The sequence below is a fragment of the Carcharhinus amblyrhynchos genome, chromosome 6 (genome assembly GCF_965287045.1).
Source record: "Carcharhinus amblyrhynchos chromosome 6, sCarAmb.v2.hapA, whole genome shotgun sequence".
Lineage (NCBI taxonomy): Eukaryota > Metazoa > Chordata > Chondrichthyes > Carcharhiniformes > Carcharhinidae > Carcharhinus > Carcharhinus amblyrhynchos.
The window spans coordinates 64888111-64907263 of record NC_137329.1 but is presented as its reverse complement, the minus strand read 5'-3'; the positions used below and the strand labels follow the sequence as shown (position 1 = coordinate 64907263).

At 43.2% G+C, this 19153-nt stretch overlaps 1 protein-coding gene across 2 annotated transcripts in view; it reads left to right on the top strand.

Annotated features, from left to right (window-relative positions):
- LOC145343966 (SITS-binding protein) overlaps nucleotides 1-19153 on the top strand; it is a 108104-nt gene that overhangs the window by 73889 nt on the left and 15062 nt on the right. For both annotated transcript variants that reach the window (XM_080190549.1, XM_080190548.1), the window contains one exon: nucleotides 4877-5013. In XM_080190549.1, the coding sequence (XP_080046675.1) occupies nucleotides 4877-5013 (137 nt within the window). The remainder of the gene's footprint in view (nucleotides 1-4876; nucleotides 5014-19153) is intronic.

Below are 19153 nucleotides of genomic sequence, written 5' to 3'. Positions count from 1 at the left end.
ACAATATTCATTTAGTGCCTCTCCTATATTTTCAGACTTCACGCAAAACTTCCCACTACTGTCCTTGACTGGCCCTAATCTTACCCTAATCATTCTTTTATTCCTGACATACCTATAGAAAGCTTTAGGGTGTTCCTTGATCCTACCTGCCAAAGACTTTTCATGTCCTCTTCTGGCTCTTCTTGACTCTCTCTTTATGTCCTTCCTGGCTAACTTGTAACTCCCAAGTGCCCTAACTGAGCCTTCACGTCTCATCTTAACATAAGTCTCCTCCTTCCTCTTCACAAGAGATTCAACTTCTTTAGTAAACCACGGTTCCCTTGCTTGACCACTTCCTCCCTGCCTAACAGGTACGTACTTATCAAAGACATACAGTAGCTGTTCCTTGAACAAGCTCCACATTTCAATTGTGCCCATCCCCGGCAGCTTCCTTCCACATTCTATGCATCCTAAATCTTGCCTAATCGCTTCATAATTTCCTTTCTCAGCTATAACTCTTGTCCTGCGGTATGTACCTATCCCTTTCCATCGCTAATGTAAATGTAGCTGAATTGTGGTCACTATCAACAAAGTGCTCACCTACCTACAAATCTAACACCTGGTCTGGTTCATTACCCAGTACCAAATCCAATGTGGCGTCGCCTCTTCTTGGCCTATCTACATACTGTGTCAGGAAACCCTCCTGCACACATTGGAAAAAACTGACCCATTTAAAGTACTTGAACTATAGCATTTCCAGTCAATATTTGTAAAGTTAAAGTCCTCCATAACAACTACCCTGTTACTTTCGCTCCTATCCAGAATCATCTTTGCAATCATTTCCTCTACATCTTTGGAACTTTTCAAAGGCCTATAGAAAACTCCCAACAGGGTGACCTCTCCTTTCCTGTTTCTAATCTCAGCCCATACTACCTCAGTAGACGAGTCCTCATCAAATGTCCTTTCTGCCACCGTAATACTGTCCTTGACCAACAATGCCAAGCCTCCCCCTCTTTTACCACCTTCCCTGATCTTACTGAAACATCTAAATATAACATCTTTGATGTTATAAGTTTTCTTTGCTACTTATTTTTGTTTTATAGAATAGCCCTTTCAGAGGCTGCTCCTTTAATTTGTCTCACAGGAATGAAGTTCACAGTAACTTCATTGCAGTGGTAATGTAAGCCTATTTGTGATACTAATAAGTAAAAGTTAAAAACTTTAAAAAGTTTGTTTCATTTAGTTTACTTGGTTTAACCCCCATTATATAAAAGCAAGTCTTGCTACAATTTACAGGGCATTGGTGAGATTGCATCTAGAGTACTGTGTACTGGATTAGTCTGTTTAAGGAGGGAAATACTTGCATTTGCGGTGATTCAGAGAAAGTTCACTCCATTGGTTCCTGGATGAGGAGTTTGCCTTATGAGGAAAGCTTGAGTATGTAGAGTTATACTCTTTGGAATTTAGCAGAATGAGAGACAATCTTGAAATATCCAAGATCCCTAGAGGGATTGACATTGCGGATGCTGAGAGGATGTTTTCCATCATGGGGGAATCTAGAACTAGGGGCACGTTCCAAAAATAAAAGGTTTCCCATTTAAGACAAAGATGAGAAGGAATTTGTTCTGAGGGTCTTTGGAATGTTCTTCCACAGAAAGCAGTAACAGGTGGGACATTAAATATATTTGAGGTTGAATTAGACAGGCTTCTTATCAGCTGGAGAGAGTTATGGGGGACAGGCAGGAAAGTTGAGTGAAGGCCACACACCAGCCGTGTTCTTATTGAATGAGGGAACAGGCTTGAGGAGCCAAATGACTTATTCCTTTGCTACATCACATGTTCTTTTCTTCTGTAACTGGGGCTGGGTGTGACAGTAATCAGGGCTGGAGAGCGAGTCAACTCAGAAGGAAGTCTCACAATACCAGGTTAAAGGCTAACAGATTTATTTGGTAGCACACGCCACTAGCTTTTGGAGTGCTGCTCCTTCGTCAGGCAAGAGCACTCACCTGACAAAGGAGCAGCACTCTGAAAGCTAGTGGTGTTTGCTACCAAATAAACCTGTTGGACTTTAATCTGGTGTTGTGAAATTTGTGAGATGTTGTGTGTTTACCCCTGTCCAACGCTGGCATCTCCACATCATGGCTGAGTCAACTGCCATTCATCAGCAAAATGTTTGAAGGTCATAGATTTAAGGTGTTGTCGACAGTGCTATCAAGTGGCACTTATCTCCTCACTGACGCTTAGTTTGGGTTCCATCAGGATCACTCAGCTCCTGATCTCACTGCAGCCTTTGTTCAAAAATGGACAAGACAGCTGAACTCAAGAAGTGAGGAGAGAGTGCCTTTGACATCATGCAGCATTTAACTAACTGAAGAAGCCCTAACAAATGGCAATCGAAAGGAATCAGTGAGCTAACTATCCACTGGTTTGAGCCATACATGGAAAAAGGAAGATGGTTGTGGTGGTTGGAAGTCAATCATCTCAGTTCGAGGACATCACCGCAGGAGTCCCTCTGGGTAGTGTCCTAGGCCCAACCATCTTCAGCTGCTTCATCAATGACCTTCTATCCATCATAAGGGCAGAAGTATGAATGTTCTCTGACTGCACAATATTCAGCAGCATTCGCTTCTCCTCAGATCCTGAAGCAGTCCATGTCCAAATGCAGCAAGCTTTGGCTAGGGTTGTTGAGTTGCAAGAAACATTTGTACCACACAAATGTCAGACAATGACCATCACCAACAGTAGAAAATCTAATCATCTCTGCATGACGTTTAATAGCATTTTCATAGAGTAATCCCCCACTATCAACATCTTAGGGTTACCATTGACCAGAAACTGAACTCTACAAGGTATAAAAATACTGTGGTTACCAGAGCAGGTAGGAGGTTGGTAATCCTGCGGTGGGTAACTCCTTTTCTGATCCTCCAGAGTCAGTCCACCACCTACAAGGCACAAGTCAGGAGTGTGATAGAATGCTCTCCACTTGCCTGATCATCTTTCCTTCTGTTTTTTTTAATGCATTCATAGGATATAAACATTTTTGACCAGACCAGCAATTATTGCTGATCCCTAATTGCCATTGGGAAGACTGTACCTTGGGCACTCTTGCTTTATTAGCCTGAGTATTCTTTCTGTCTCTTGTTGTTTTACCCTGAGTATGTTGTTCTCTGTCTCACTCTCTTACACCATTACTCTGAGTATCTCTCTCTCTTTCGCTCTATTACTCTATCTCTTTCACTCGCTCTCTGAATCAGTATTAACCTGAGCATTTCTTTCTCTATCGCTCACCCTCTCTTACCCTGAGTATCTCTCTCTACCTCTCTTGTTTGCTCTATTACCCTGAGCACCTCTTTCTCTGTCTCTCCTTCTCTCTATTACCCTGAGTATCTCTTTCTTTCTCTCTCTATCTATTATGCTGAGTATCTCTATCTTTTGCCCTATCACCCATTGTCTTTCTCTCTCTCTCTCTCTCTCACACACACACACATGCCCCTTGAGTATCTTTTCTCTCTCTATTACCCTGAATAAATCTTGCTTTCCCTCTCCCATAATACCCTGAGTAGCTCTCTTTTTTTCTCTCTCTCTTTGTCTCTCACTCTATTATCCTGAGTATCTCTTTCCCTCTCTCTCTAATACCCTGAAAATCTTTGTCTCTTTCTTTCTTTCTCTCTCTCATTCTTTATTCTGAGCACCTTTCTCTTTTGCTCCATCACCCATTGTCTCTTTCTCTCGCTCTCTCTCCCATACACACCTTGAGAATATCTTTCCCACTCTCTCTCTAATACCCTGAGTATCTATTTCTCTCGTTCTATTATTCTGTGTATCTTCTTCTCACACTCTCTCTCACACTCTCTCTCCCTTTCTCACACTCTCCCTTTCTCACACTCTCCCTTTCTCACACTCTCCCTTTCTCACACTCTCCCTTTCTCACACTCTCCCTTTCTCACACTCTCCTTTTCTCACACTCTCTCTCTGTCTCACGCTCTCTGTCTCACGCTCTCTGTCTCACGCTCTCTGTCTCGCTCTCTCGCGCTCTCACTCTCGCTCTCACTTTTTCTCTATTACCCCAAGTCTGTCTTTCTTTCTCTTTCTCTCTCTTGCCCTACTACCTGAATATCTTTCTTTCTACCTCTCTCTCTTGCTCTATGACCCTGAGTATCTCTGTCTTTCACTTTATTACCTTGAGTATCTCTTTGTTTCTCGCTCTCCCTCCCTCGCGCTCTCCCTCTACTCTCTCACTCTACTCTTTCTCCAGTACCCCGAGTCTCTTTTGCTGTATTACTCTGAATATCTCTTTCACTCTATTGCCCTGTGTATCTTTTTGATATGATGTGATTTATTATTGTCACACGTATTGGAATACAGTAAAAAGTATTGTTTCTTGTGCGCTTTACAGACAAAGCATACCATTCGTAGAGTACATAAGGGAAAAGGAAAAGAGAGGCTACAGAAGTTACAGTCAAAGCTAGGATTTAGCGAAAGATCAACTTAGTATAGGTATCTCTTCCTCTCTTTCTCACTGTTATACTAATTATCACTTTCCCTCTTGCTCTATTACCCTGTGTATCTTTTTCTCCCTGCTACTCTGTGGATCACTCTGTTTTACTCTCCGAGCCTCAGTATCTCTCTCTCTCTTTTTTGCACTATTTATCCTGAATATCTACCTCTCCCACTACTTCTCTCCCTCTCTCAAGCATGCATGTAGGCTATTATCTGTTGTAAATTTGTCATCATCCTGCGCTCACGCTCATTCCTGTGATGGTTTCCCAGGTCACCTTGTTTGACCAATGATTTGGCTCTTTTGAGAACAACTTTAAAGAATTTTTCAAGCTGAGGTTATAAGAATGTTTATGGTCCTCGGAAATGCTGATTGAAGCTGTACTTTTGTATGCTGCAGGGCTGCACACTTCCCTGTATATGTTCGGATGGCTCCTCGACAATCAGACTGGACTTACGCAGGATTGAAAGGCCTCATTCCCACTGTTCTTCATTACAGCTTGCTGGGATACAATTTCTTCATTCCGGATACAGTAGGTAATATAACAACAAGAGGAGCCAATCAGGAACTCTGTCATAATCATTTCCTGGCATCCAGTCGACAATTCAAACTGATTTGCTATTCTGTTTTAATATTTCCAGGTGCTACATGGGGTTAGATGCAGAGTAAAGCTCCCACTACACTGTCCACATCAAACACTTCCAGGACAGGTACAGCACACATTTAGATACAAAGGAAAGCTCCCCGTCCTAAATTGTTGAAAGACTGCTGACAAAATATTTTCAGAGTGGCAGAGAGCCGAGGATTCTAATAATTGTAGAAAAAATGAACACATTGCATTATTTTTGTGGATTGTGGCCTGTAAATTCAGCCAAGTGTAGGTTTAATGTAGTTACCTACTGTCCTTTTCTTTGTGCTGAGGTTTCTGGGAAAGCAGACTTTGTCCTGGTTATGTTGCAGTTCATGTGAGGTTAATCACTTTGGAAGCAAAAAACAAGAAGGCAGGTTACTACCTGAATGGTTGTAAATGAGGAGAAGGGAGTATACAGTGGGACTTGGATGTCCTTGTGTACCAGTTGCTGAAGATAAGCATGTGGGCGCAGCAGGTGGCAAAGAAGGCAAATGGTATGTTGGCTTTCATTGTGAGAGGTTACAAGTATAGGAGCAGGGGTGTGTTGTTGCAAACAACACTAGAATATTGTGTGCAGTTTTGGTCTCCTTTTCTGAGGAAGGATGTTCTTGCTCTTGAGGGAGTGCAGCGACGTATGAGGAAAGGTTGATGAGGTTAAGATTGTTTTTGCTCGAGTTCAGATGAACGAGGGGGGGGGAATCTCGTAGAGACTTATAAAATTCTCGGTAGCACAGTGGTTAGCACTGCTGCTTCACAGCTCCAGGAACCTGGTTTTGATTCCTGGCTTGGATCACTGTCTGTGTGGAGTTTGCACATTCTCCTTGTGTCTGCGTGCGTTTCCTCCAGGTGCTCTGGTTTCCTCCCACAGTCCAAAAATGTGCGGGTTAGGCTGATTGACCATGCTAAAATTGCCTCTTAGTGTCCTGAGATGCATAGTGTTGTAGGTAAAATAATACCTCTGAGACTGTTAGTGGGTCAAAATACAGTGGTTTTTATTTCAAAGCTCTGGTGTTCATTCAAGAGCACAAATAGGTAAGATTTACAAAGTCCACAAAATAACAGCCACATTAAACTATCTGCCTTTATAAAAATTAGTGTTAAAGCATGTAAGACATGAACAAATAACTTATATTAATGCCAGGAGCAGTATAAGCTAAAGGAGATCAGCCATGGGGGAGGGTTATGTTTGTGACATATTCTAGGTACAAAATGCATTAACCCTTTTCCGACTTCACATAGGTTATTGGCATTAACGGGTAAATATATAGTGATATGAGGCTAGGGCCTGGGTGGAATTGTGGTCGATGGGCCCAGTGGTCTCTTTCTGCACTGTAGGGTTTCTATGATTCTATGATTTTCACACATGGGCAAGCAGGGCCTTGGTGGGAAATCCATACATTCATCTAGTAAGGCCTTATAAGTGGTCTTGTCCCATCCGGTCTCAATCTTTAGGCTGGCAGGAGAGTAGCTGTGGGTCCAGTGGGAAAGTGACACTTACACTTTTCCCTGGGAAAGGATAGGGGTGTCTCACGCTTTACCCCCTCAAATTTGAGGCACCCTTCCATCCAGGCATTGAAGCTTTGGGACTTCTTCCTCCCTGGCATTCTCCCTGATGCCATGATCACTTCCCATGCTCCAACTGCTCTCCCACAAGGTTTCCTTAGGCCCCCCCACCCCGGACTCCAGGTGCCAGGACTTGGACCCAGTCAGAACACTGCAGTGCCACTTCTGTGCCTGGCCAGGTTGAAGAACTGTTAGCCAATCTGATTGTCCCAACAGTTTTCACAGGTGGGACTTCCTTCCAAGGACAGATGGAAGTCCCACCCACTGCCAATCAATGCTCAGGTGAACAATGAATGGTAATAGGAGTTCGAAGTTGGCAGCCACATGTTGGATTCCAACTCTCGAGATGGCAAGCACCAGTCACTCATCATCCATGTATCTGGAAGCTGGTAAACAGTCAGTATGAGACTGGAAGAGGAAGGTGCTGATTGAGCCAGACTTCTTTAGGGCTGCTCTTATGAGGGCTAATCCCTAAACTGTCCAGCAGGGAAGGGTATCATAGGAAACAGATCACATTTGTTATAGAATAAGACCGAAACACACCCAGATAATGTTTGGTTTCGTTTTGGTAAACTCCAGTCACTAATGATTCACATTGCATTAAACTGTATTCAGCACAAGTAAGGCTTGATTTATTGCAGTATCTGAGGAAATAGAACCAGAAAATGCTGGAAGTACTCAGCAAGTCAGGTAGCATCTGTGGAGAGAGAAACAGAGTTAATATTTCAGTTCAATGGCCTTCCATCAGACTGAGTTATGGATGACACAGTATCATTGAGAGTTATGTTCCCCTGTTGCTGCCTTGGATAAATGTCAAATAGCTCATGCCTCTGCCCTGCTTGAATCTTTGGTTCATCCTCTAGGTTTTTTAAAATTCATTCACAATGTGGGTATTGCTTTCTAGGCATTAATTTCTCATTTCTTCAGAAACATCTTCAGAAGGTGTTGGTGAGCTGCCTTCTTGAAACGCTTCAGCCTGAGATGTAGGTACACACACACACTGTTGTTAGAGAGGTAGTATATTTTCAAGTCAGGATGGTGAATTGGAGGGGAACTTCCAGGTGATGATGTTCCCAGATATTTGCTGCTCTTGTCCTTCTAGATTGGTGTCTTGAAGCCACCTACATCTTCCCCTGTTGTATCTCCCCCTGTTCAAAACCAAAAACATTCACTCGACCTATCAATGATTTACAACAATTACTTCGTTATCCAATTATTGAGATAGCATATCCACAAAGATATGCTCAAGTTTCACTCTAAACATTTCACTGTCACTGGACCTAAATCCTGGAACTCACTCCCTAACAGTCCTGTGGATGTACCTAGAACATAGAACATAGAACATAGAACATTACAGCGCGGAACAGGCCCTTCGGCCCACAATGTTGCGCCGACCAGTCTTATTTTTAAAAAAAAACATTGACCCACTAATCTAAACCAATCCCTTTTCGTCCATAAACCTATCCACCAATCTCTTAAACGCCCCCAAACTAGGCGCATTTACAACTGCAGCAGGCAGGGCATTCCAGTCCCTCACCACCCTCTGGGTAAAGAACCTGCCCCTGACATCCGTCCTATAACTACCCCCCCTTAATTTAAAGCCATGCCCCCTCGTGCTAGATTTCTCCATCCGAGGAAACAGGCTATCACCATCCACCCTATCTAAACCTCTAATCATCTTATATGTCTCTATAAGATCCCCTCTTAGCCGCCTTCTTTCCAGTGAAAACAACCCCAAATCCCTCAGTCTCTCCTCATAGGACCTCCCCTGCATACCAGGCAACATCCTGGTAAACCTCCTCTGCACCCTCTCCAAAGCCTCTACATCCTTCCTGTAATGTGGGGACCAGAACTGCACACAGTACTCCAAGTGCGGCCGCACCAGAGTTGTGTACAGTTGCAACATGACGCTGCGACTCCTAAATTCAATCCCCCTACCAATAAACGCCAAGACACCGTACGCCTTCTTAACAACCTTATCTACTTGATTCCCAACTTTCAGGGATCTATGTACACATACACCTAGATCCCTCTGCTCCTCCACTCTATTCAAAGTCCTCCCGTTAGCCCTATACTCAACACATCTGTTATTCCTACCGAAATGGATTACCTCACACTTCTCCGCATTAAACTCCATCCGCCACCTCGCGGCCCAGCTCTGCAACCTGTCCAAGTCACCCTGCAAACTTCGACACCCTTCCTCACAATCTACCACACCTCCGACTTTGGTGTCATCAGCAAACTTACTAATCCACCCAACTATACCCTCATCCAGATCATTAATAAAGATTACGAACAGCAGTGGCCCCAAAACAGATCCCTGAGGCACACCACTCGTAACCGAACTCCATGATGAATAATTACCATCAACCACCACCCTCTGTCTCCTATCTGCTAACCAATTCCTGATCCAAGTACCTAAATTACCACCAATCCCATACATCTGCATTTTCTGCAGAAGCATACCATGGTGAACCTTATCAAACGCCTTACTAAAATCCATATATACCACATCTACTGCCTTACCCCTATCCACCTCTTTGGTCACCTTCTCAAAGAACTCAATAAGGTTAGTAAGGCACGACCTTCCCGCTACAAAACCATGCTGACTATCTCTAATCAATTCATTACTCTCCAAATAACTATAAATCCTATCCCTAATAATTCTTTCTAAAACCTTTCTAAAACCTGTACCTACACTACAGAGACTGCAGCAGTTCAAAAAGGCAGTTCATAACACCTTCACAAGGGTAATAAGTGCTGACCTAGCCAATAATGTTCCCATTTCATAAACAAAGACTGATAAAATAATTATCACATAGGAACACCATTGTGATGTGCTGATTCTCTACAAGAATAAATCACCTTGTACGACACCTCCACATTTTTCCCTAACCCGCTAGGATTAACTGCAACAAATCAGAGCTTATAAAGAAAAGAAACACCAAAATGAGAGCCACCACCTCCCGTCAGAGGAGCCCAAACTTCAAGATGGTGGACACACTGGAAATCTCCATATAAGAGGCCACCCACGCCTTCAACCAGCCTAATCTACATCTGGAAAAAGACTCCAAACCATGCTGAACCTAAGCATTCAGACTGACATTCAGGCCCCACAGCCAACAGGATACTATATCCCCAAGGGAAGCAAGTCTCAAGAAGGGGAGCAATTCAGAAGTCCCTAAAAGGGGACTTCTAGGGTGCGGGGGTAGTGACAGCAACCTACACCCCTGCTCAACATACCCTCCACCACTACTGCCCTAACCTACTCAACGATACACCAGAATATGGGCCAACAAGCCAAAACTACTCATAGCACTTTTATACATTGAGCAAACTACCCTGTCTCTAGGCATCCCAAAGGCTCCATTTAGGCCCTGTCATCTGCAAGATTCGACCCTTTTCCCCTCATCGGAGAAACCCTAACAGCAGAATAATATGCCCACTGTACATTCCATGAGTCAAGTAACCACTATTACTACGCATGCAGGCAAGTCAAAGTAGAAGACCAACCTAAGAAGGCTAGATATCCAAGGGTTAGCCAACCATGCCTAGGTATGTACCAATATGTAATTCCCCCACTCCAACAATACCAGAGATGCCAATGACAAAAAAAAACAATTTTTTTTCCAGAATAATGGTCTATCTGTTCATAGGAATCAAGCAAGGAATTCTTCATCCCAAAATAACAGACGTACAAAAAGCTCATAAGTTCGAGGAGGGTTTTCCTCATCTGCTGTGAGGGTTGGTAGGGCCTTATCCAATACCTGCATATTAAAACACTTGCCCACCTCCCTGCAATGGCATTACTCATCTTTATCTGAATTGTAATAAAGGACATCAGTTAAAAAAAAGTCCAGCAATATTTGTGTCAGGATTGTAAGGCAAGAAGATGGATAAAAATTGCACAGCTCTTGTAAATGGATTTCTCTGGGTTCATCAGATAACAAGCAAAAATTCACTCCATGCTACTCTCAGGATTTCCCTAATCAATGTGATAAATCATTAATCAGGAACAATTAAGAGATGAAATTACAAAGGATAAGGATAAATAGATGTCCTTAGATTCACCAGGATATCAGAATAACAAGAAAAGATTTTCTCATACGTTCACTCACAGGATTTTCCCTATCAATGTGATAAATCGTGTAACATGTGATTAAGAGATAAAATTACAGGGGATACATTCAAGCATTACTCTAAACAGGATAGTTGGTGGAATTCATTTCAGAGCTCAGTTACAGGATCACCCCCATCAGTATGAAAACAGCACAGTACTGGATCAACAGAAAGGTAGAATTACAGGGGTTCAATCCAGGATTAATAATCATGATTTTCACAGTGTAACAGCATAATAGGCAAAAAGTGTCACTGCTCATATATAGAAACATAGATAGAACAGTACAGCACAGTACAGGCCCTTTGGCCCTTAATGTTGTGCCGAGCTATGTCCAATCCCAAGATCAAGCTATCCCACTCCCTATCATTCTGGTGTGCTCTATATGCCTATCCAATAACGGCTTGAAAGTTCCTAAAGTGTCTGACTCCACTATCACAGCAGGCAGTGTATTCCACACCCCAACCACTCTCTGAATAAAGAATCTATCTCGGACATCTTTCCTATATCTCCCACCATAAACCTTATAGTTATGCCCCCTCGTAACAGCTACATCCACCTGAGGAAATAGTCTCTGAACGTCCACTGTATTTATCCCCCTCCTCATCTTATAAACCTCCATTAAATCACCTCTCTTCCTCCTCCGCTCTGAAGAGAAAAGCCCCAGCTCCCTCAGCCTTTCCTCATCAGACCTAGCCTCCAAACCAGGCAGCATCCTGGTAAGTCTCCTCTGCACTCTCTCCAATGCTTCCACATCCTTATCATGAGGTGACCAGAACTGCACGCAATATCCCAAATGTGGTCTCACTGATATAGTTGCAGCATAACCCCACGGCTTTTAAACTCAAACCCCCGTTAGTAAATGCTAACACACTATATGCCTTCTTTACGGCTCTATCCACTTGAGTGGCAACCTTCAGAGATCAGTGGATATGAACCCCAAGATCTCTCTGTTCCTCCACATTCCTCAGAACCCTGCCGTTGACCCTCTAATCCACATTCAAATTTGTCCTATCAAAATGAATCATGCACCCTTGTCTGGATAAAAGACAATATCACAAAATCAGGAGTATAATCACAAGGGAATAACGTTCAGGATTAATGATGAACTGCTGAATAATATACCATCCACGGAACTTGAAAGGCCAAGTCATGATGGGATCGTCGAGCGATATCCAAGATCCATCCAGAGTTCCATCCAAGCCCTTGCGCTTTCGCCATGTTGTCGTCCCAAAGCCTCGGTGGGTGGAGAAAACCCATCACAGCCAGCCTTTCCTGACGAATGGCGAGGACAAGGCAACAGAAGACCAGTGGTAGAGTTTTCAACTGACACCAGGCCTCAAAGACCAGATATAATGTGCTCCATTGAACTCAAAACATCCAGTTTTCAAACTGAGATTGTAAAAGCATGGCAGCCAGTTCTCGAATTTGGTCAGGCGTTCATTCCAGCTCCTCTTGGGAAACCGGCCCCATTTCCCTGAATTAACCAGGAGGTTCGACGCACCATGCAACAGCATTTCTAAGGATTCAAGGTGAGCTCGCACTGAGGGAACTGCACTCTCGACTGACAGGATTCTCTTCTCTGTTTCATCCATTCACTTTAGGATATCTCGCAGTTCATCAACGTGAGCGTTAGCAGTCAGTGCTGGGGAACGGAAACCTTCATCCACAACTTCACTCACAAAGGCAGCCTGTTGTACCTGTAAAACCTCAGATACTTTCGATCAGTTTACTTACTCAAAAGTTTCATCCAGGTGTCCTTATTTGCAAGATGGACAAAGGACAAACACAAGTAAATGTTCAATAAGTTTATTTATAATACTATTAATTCTTAAATTACTCACATAAAACAAGAGGATATTCCCAGGTTCAAGTGTACGACCCACAAAGACTATTTGGTTAAACTGCAGGCCAGGTTCTCTGAGTCCTCTGGTCCTTTGTCACGAAGGTGAGTCTCAACAGGCAGCTTCTTCCTTCCTTCTTTCTCTGGTCAGTGTTTTTTTTTGTTTATATCCAATTCAATCCAATCCAACTCCAATTCAAAGTCTCAATAAGTGAGACATTCCAAAGCTCTGACAAAGGGCTGTCTGGACTCGAAACATTTCTTTTGTCTCCTTACAGATGCTGCCAGACCTGCTGAGATTTTCCAGAATTTTCTCTTTTGATTCCAGGTTATAGCCCAACAGGTTTATTTGAAATCACAAGTTTTCAGAGTGCTGCTCCTTAGTCGGCTGAAGTGTAACTGCAGTGTAAATCAACAGTGATGACAATTGCCACCTAGTGGCACATTGTCAGAATTACATAAGAACATAAAAAATAGGAGCAGGAGTCGGCCATCTAGCCCTTCGAGCCTGCCCCGCCATTCAATAAGATCATGGCTGATCTGAAGTGGATCAGTTCCACTTTCCTGCTTTCTCCCCATAACCCTTAATTCCCCTGTCTACCAGAAACCTACCTACCCGTGACTTAAATATATTCAGTGAGGTAGCCTCCACCACTTCAATGGGCAGAGAATTCCAGAGATTCACCACCCTTTGAGTGAAGAAGTTCCTCCTCAACTCTGATCTAAACAGCCCCCCCCTTATCTTGAGGCTGTGCCCTCTAGTCCTGCTGTCCTTTCTAAGCGGGAAGAATCTCTCTACCTCTACCCTATCCATCCCCTTCATTATCTTATGCGTCTCTATAAGATCCCTCCTCAGCCTTCTAAACTCCAACAAGTACAGACCCAGTCTATTTAGTCTCTCTGCATAGGCCAACTTCCTCATCTCCGGTATCAGCCTAGTGAACCTCCTCTGCACTCCCTCCAAGGCCAATATATCCTTTCGCAAGTGCGGCGACCAAAACTGCACACAGTACTCCAGCTGCAGCGTCACCAGTACCCTGTACAGTTGCAGCAAGACCTCCCTGCTTTTATATTCTATCCCTCTCGCTATAAAGGCCAACATTCCACTCGCCTTCTTGATCACCTGCTGCACCTGCAGACTGGGTTTTTGCAACTCGTGCACAAGGACCCCCAGGTCCCTCTGCACCGTAGCATGTTGCAGCTTTTCGCCTTTTAAATAATAATCCCTCCTACTATTATTCCTGCCAAAGTGGATAACTTCACACTTGCTAACATTATACTCCATTTGCCAGGTCCTTGCCCACTCACTCAGCCTATCCAGATCTCTCTGCAGACTTTCCACACCCTCCATGCAATTTGCTTTTCCACTCATCTTCATGTCATCAGCAAATTTCGTTATCCTACACTCAGCCCCCTCCTCCAGATCATCTATATAAATGGTAAACAGTTGAGGCCCCAACACCGATCCCTGCGGCACTCCACTAGTCACCAACTGCCAACCAGAATAGCACCCATTGATACCAACTCTTTGCTTCCTATTAGACAGCCAATCCTCTAGCCATGCTAACACCTTACCCCCAACTCCGTGCACCCTAACCTTCTGTAGCAACCTTTTGTGAGGCACCTTATCAAACACCTTTTGAAAATCGAGGAACACCACATCCACCGGTTCCCCACTGTCTACCGCACTAGTCACATCCTCATAGAAATCCAATAAATTCGTCAAACACGACTTCCCCTTAATGAATCTGTGCTGCGATTACTCGATCAAACCATTCTTTTCTAGGTGCCTCGCTATTTCTTCTTTGATGACGGATTCTAGCATTTTTCCAACTACAGACATTAAACTAACCGGCCTGTAATTCCCTGCCTTTTGTCTGCTACCTTTTTTAAACAGCGGCATAACATTAGCCGTTTTCCAATCTTCTGGCACTTCCCCGGAGTCCAGCGAATATTGATAAATAATTACTAAGGCATCCACTATCACCGCTGCCATTTCTTTCAGAACCCTGGGATGCATTCCATCCGGTCCTGGGGACTTGTCCACCTTCAGTCCCATTAGTCTATCAAGCACTACCTCTCTAGTGACAGTAATCGCATTCAGGCCCTCGTCTCCTACCATTCTTCTATCTTTAATATCCGGCAAACTATTCGTGTCCTCCTCCGTGAAGACTGAGGCAAAAAATTTATTTAAAGCCTCAGCCATTTCCTCATCTCCCCCTCTCATCCCCCAAGGGTCCAACATTCACTCTAGCCAGCCACTTCTTTATATATTTGTAAAAACTTCAAAATTACACACAAAATACATTTCAAACTGCTTGCATAGACAACACTCTCAATTTTCAGTTCCCTAAAAATGTCTCGGAGACAGTAAATGTTTTTGGGCAAAAATACCCCCACTAAACGTACAAGAAAATGTACTCACAGTATTCCTGATAGTAGGAATACTTTAGCAGCTCACTTGTTTAATAGCTGCATTTCTCTCTAGTGTATCAGTTTAGAATTTTATCTTTAGCTTAATTTATTAAAAACTCACATCAGGGTAAAGTAAAATTAGTTTTAGCAGAGAGTATGATTTTCACAGTTTCAACCTTATTGTTGGTATTTCTGCTGTTGAAAGTCTGTCCATGACAGAAACAGCCTCTTGACTGAAGCAATACCCTCAGGCAGGCCATGTTCTATTTTACATTTGTTGCTGAGAATTCCCAGAAATATTTGATTACTTCATCTTAACTGCCACATCCTGTGACTATAGTTTCATTGTTCCATTTACTCAGTTCCTCTGTCACAAACCTCATTGAACTGTGTACATACTATAGTTCACTCAGTGACTCCTGTTACAGTGGCAACATACTGGAGCCATGATTAGTGATAGTAGTGGCTCTAATTTTCTTTCTATCACATGGCTGACCAGGGATCTCTCCTGCTCTTACCACCTACCTTTGCTGTCTGTTGAAATGATTTACAAGTTGAAACTCAACCTGTTTGGCCACATCCTGGGATGGGTCTTGACCTGGAGCTTCTGGTTCAGCGAGGGATGCTACCCACTGCACTACAAGATCTCCTCATCATCAAACAATACACCCTTGATAATTATCCTATTCATGCATTTCTTCTCTAGTTGCACAAATGCTATTTCAATTTTAAATCATAACCTAACTTTCTTTGGAAGCAGATGCTCTACATCTCTCCAGTCACCTGTATGCTTATTTTGCACATAGAATCATAGAATTTCTACAGCGCAAAAGCAGGCTATTTGGCTCATTCAGTCTGCATTGGCTGTTCAACAGAGTGTCCCACCCAGACTCTAACCCTGGAACCTCACATATTTATCCTGCTGATCCCCTAACCTTGACATCTTTGGACACTAAGGAGCAAGTTAGTATGGCCAATCCACCTAATAAATGGCTGCGTTGAAGACAGATCTTGTCACATTTAGATAGTATTGACATGATGTGATCCTCAATTCTTCCAGGTCTCAAAGTTGTTTCCTTACTAGAACAGTTTTCTTCATACCTTGTAACATCCCTTTTTGAGATTGTTTAAGGTATCAGCTGACTCAGCTAAAAAGCAAACATATTTACATCATTAAAAGCAAGCCAGAGTTCCATATGTGGGTTATCATATTTCTTTTCTGTGATGGTCGACTGTCACCTCTCTGACAAGAACAGTAACTTCAATGATTCTAAATTTGAAGGAAACTGTCTAAAAAAGGTAACACTGATAGCCAACTTTTATGACTGTACCCCAGTATATCCTGATATCCTTGTCTCTTACACACACAGAAATTTTTCAATCTTTCTATACACAGCGAATAAATTAAATATCCACTGCTTAGACTCCCTACAGTACAGAAAGAGGCCATTCAGCCCATCAAGTCTGCACCAACCACAATCCCACCCAGGTCCTACCCCATATATTTACCCACTAATCCCTCTAGCCTATGCATCTCAGGATACCAAGGGCAATTTTAGCCTGGCCAATCAACCTAACCCACACATCTTTGGACTGTGGGAAGAAACCAGAGCACCTGGAGGAAACCCACACAGATACAAGGAGAATGTGCAAACTTCACACAGTCAGTGACCCAAGCCGGGAATCGAACTTAGGTCCCTGGAGCTGTGAAGCAGCAGAGCTAACCACTGTGCTACTGTGCCGCCCACTGTTCAATTGCAGTTTGAGCCATGTCATGCGCAATATGACGAGGATGTCACTTGCCTTTTTTACACTTTATTGATGGCTTTTTTTTCAGCATACCTCTCTCTGTAAGCCACCAATATTTGTGTTTTTAACATCTGCTCGCAATGCTACAACATTATTTTTGAATTTATAGTCGTAACAAGTCTGATCTAAGCTGCAATAAATTCTGATGCCTCTTTATATTTAACAAAATCCACAAGTTTACCTTGTACAAACAAACTGGCAAAGCAATAAGTTATTTTACAAGTCCATCATTCGATGCATCATAAGACAGTGACACAAATGTAACATCATTCAGGTCTTCAGTTAGTCCATTAATATCCTATGGAACAAAAACATTTACAACTACTGCTTCACGTTTTATCACAAGTATTTGAGGTTGTTAACTTCTGATTCAAATCGAAAGTCCAGTCCAGTCCATTGACCTGAAACCGTGATTACATTGAATGGTATGGTGTGAACAGATTCTATTTTGCAAAGGCAAATTCACTGAGATATTAAAGGCAGGATAAAAAAAATCTCTTTTGAGCTGCCAAGGATGACTCATCATGTCCTCTTAAAGGAAGTCCTGAGGAAGACAGCAGTTTGACTGTGGCAACAACATGTCCCTGTACTTTCCTCCAAACTTATCAAACTGAGCCGATAACGCAGAATTAATTCTTCCAGATAATTTACATCTTTGAGCATGTACACACATAGCCTGAATATGACTTTTGGAAGTTTCATGATCACCAAGATCTCTTCCAACATTTCTCCAGTTAGAGCAACAAATGCTTGTTTTGCTTTACTAGAGTCAGGAAATAATTTGCAAACATAACTGTAGGAGCCTTAGAAGTTTCTGAAAAAAATCAACCAATTTCTCCTTTCCATCATGCCATTTGTCTTCACCCTCAGAAAATGGGACTCATGAAGACTTCTAAATTGGTTTCACATTCAAACTGCAAAACTTCTCGGGCCGCCTCACCTCAATCGTCAGCTCATTGCCCAACTTCCTCAGCTCTGCTGGGCTGGTCAATTCGCCTTGCTTCTTCCCTCAATGACCGCTAATGCCTTCTTAGCCCTCATACCTCACCTCTGCTTCCGACGACCTCGGGAAATGTGCTGACTCGCTCACTAACTGGCTGCCTCACCTGCTTCCTGGCTGGCCCTCTCTCCTCGCATTACTCTCGGTTGGATGCCCACCAGCCCTCTCAGCCTTGCTACTGGCCTGGTCGAGTCACCATGGTGATCCTCTCAATGATCTCAGTCTTTGCACCAAAGGCAAGCTCACTGTTGGCTAACGTTGCTCTGGCCTTCTTAGACCCCTAGATCTGGTCAAAAATTGGCTTGCCTTTTTTTTAACTACTTATGTTGCCCACCCAACCTTTTGAGCCCTGGCACGGGGATTGAAAGTTCCCCGCTGCTCTCCTCAACAACAGCCGGCCAGCATCTGTTCTCTTCACTTGGCCCCTGTAAGTTCACACCCCACCCAAGATAAGATAACAGCCTCATTTTGGCTCAGGCTGACTGCCCAGCTATCTGGCCTCCTCAGCTCTGGTTAAGAAACCTAGCATACTGCTGTTTAAAAATATTTTTACTGCTGCTCCCTTTTCCAAAATCTCCAAACTCCCAATGATCTTTCACAGTGCTTCCTGCTCTAAGCGTCTCCAACAATCAGGAAGCGGAGTGAAGACATGTTCCTGTTTACATCAACGAGGACGAAGTGGAAAGGGTCAAAAGCTTCAAGTTTTTAGGTGTCCAGATCACCTGATCTGGTCCTCCCATAGTGACACTATAGTTAGGAAAGCCCACCAACGCCTCTATTTCTCAGGAGACTAAGGAAATTTGGCATGCCTGCTGCAACGCTGACCAACTTTTACAGATGCACCATTAGAAAGCATTCTTTCTGGTTGTATCACAGGTTGGTATGGCTCCTGCTCTGCCCAAGACCACAAGAAACTACAAAGGGTCGTGGACAAAAGCCAGTCCATAACTCAACCAGCCTCCCATCCATTGACTCTGACCACACTTCCTGCTGCCTCAGAAAACAGCCAGCATAATCAAAGACCCCACACATCTTGGACATTCTCTCTTGCACCTTTTTCCATCCAGAAAAAGATACAAACATCCAAAGTCACATACCAACCAATTCAAGAACAACTTCCTGCTGCCATCAGACTTTTGAATCGACTTACCTGATATTAAACTGATCTTTCTCTACACACTAGCTATGATTGTCACACTACATTCTGCACACTGTCCATTCATTCTCTATGAACAGTATGTTTTGTATAGCATGCAGGAAACAATACTTTTCACTGTATGCTAATACATGTCAAAATA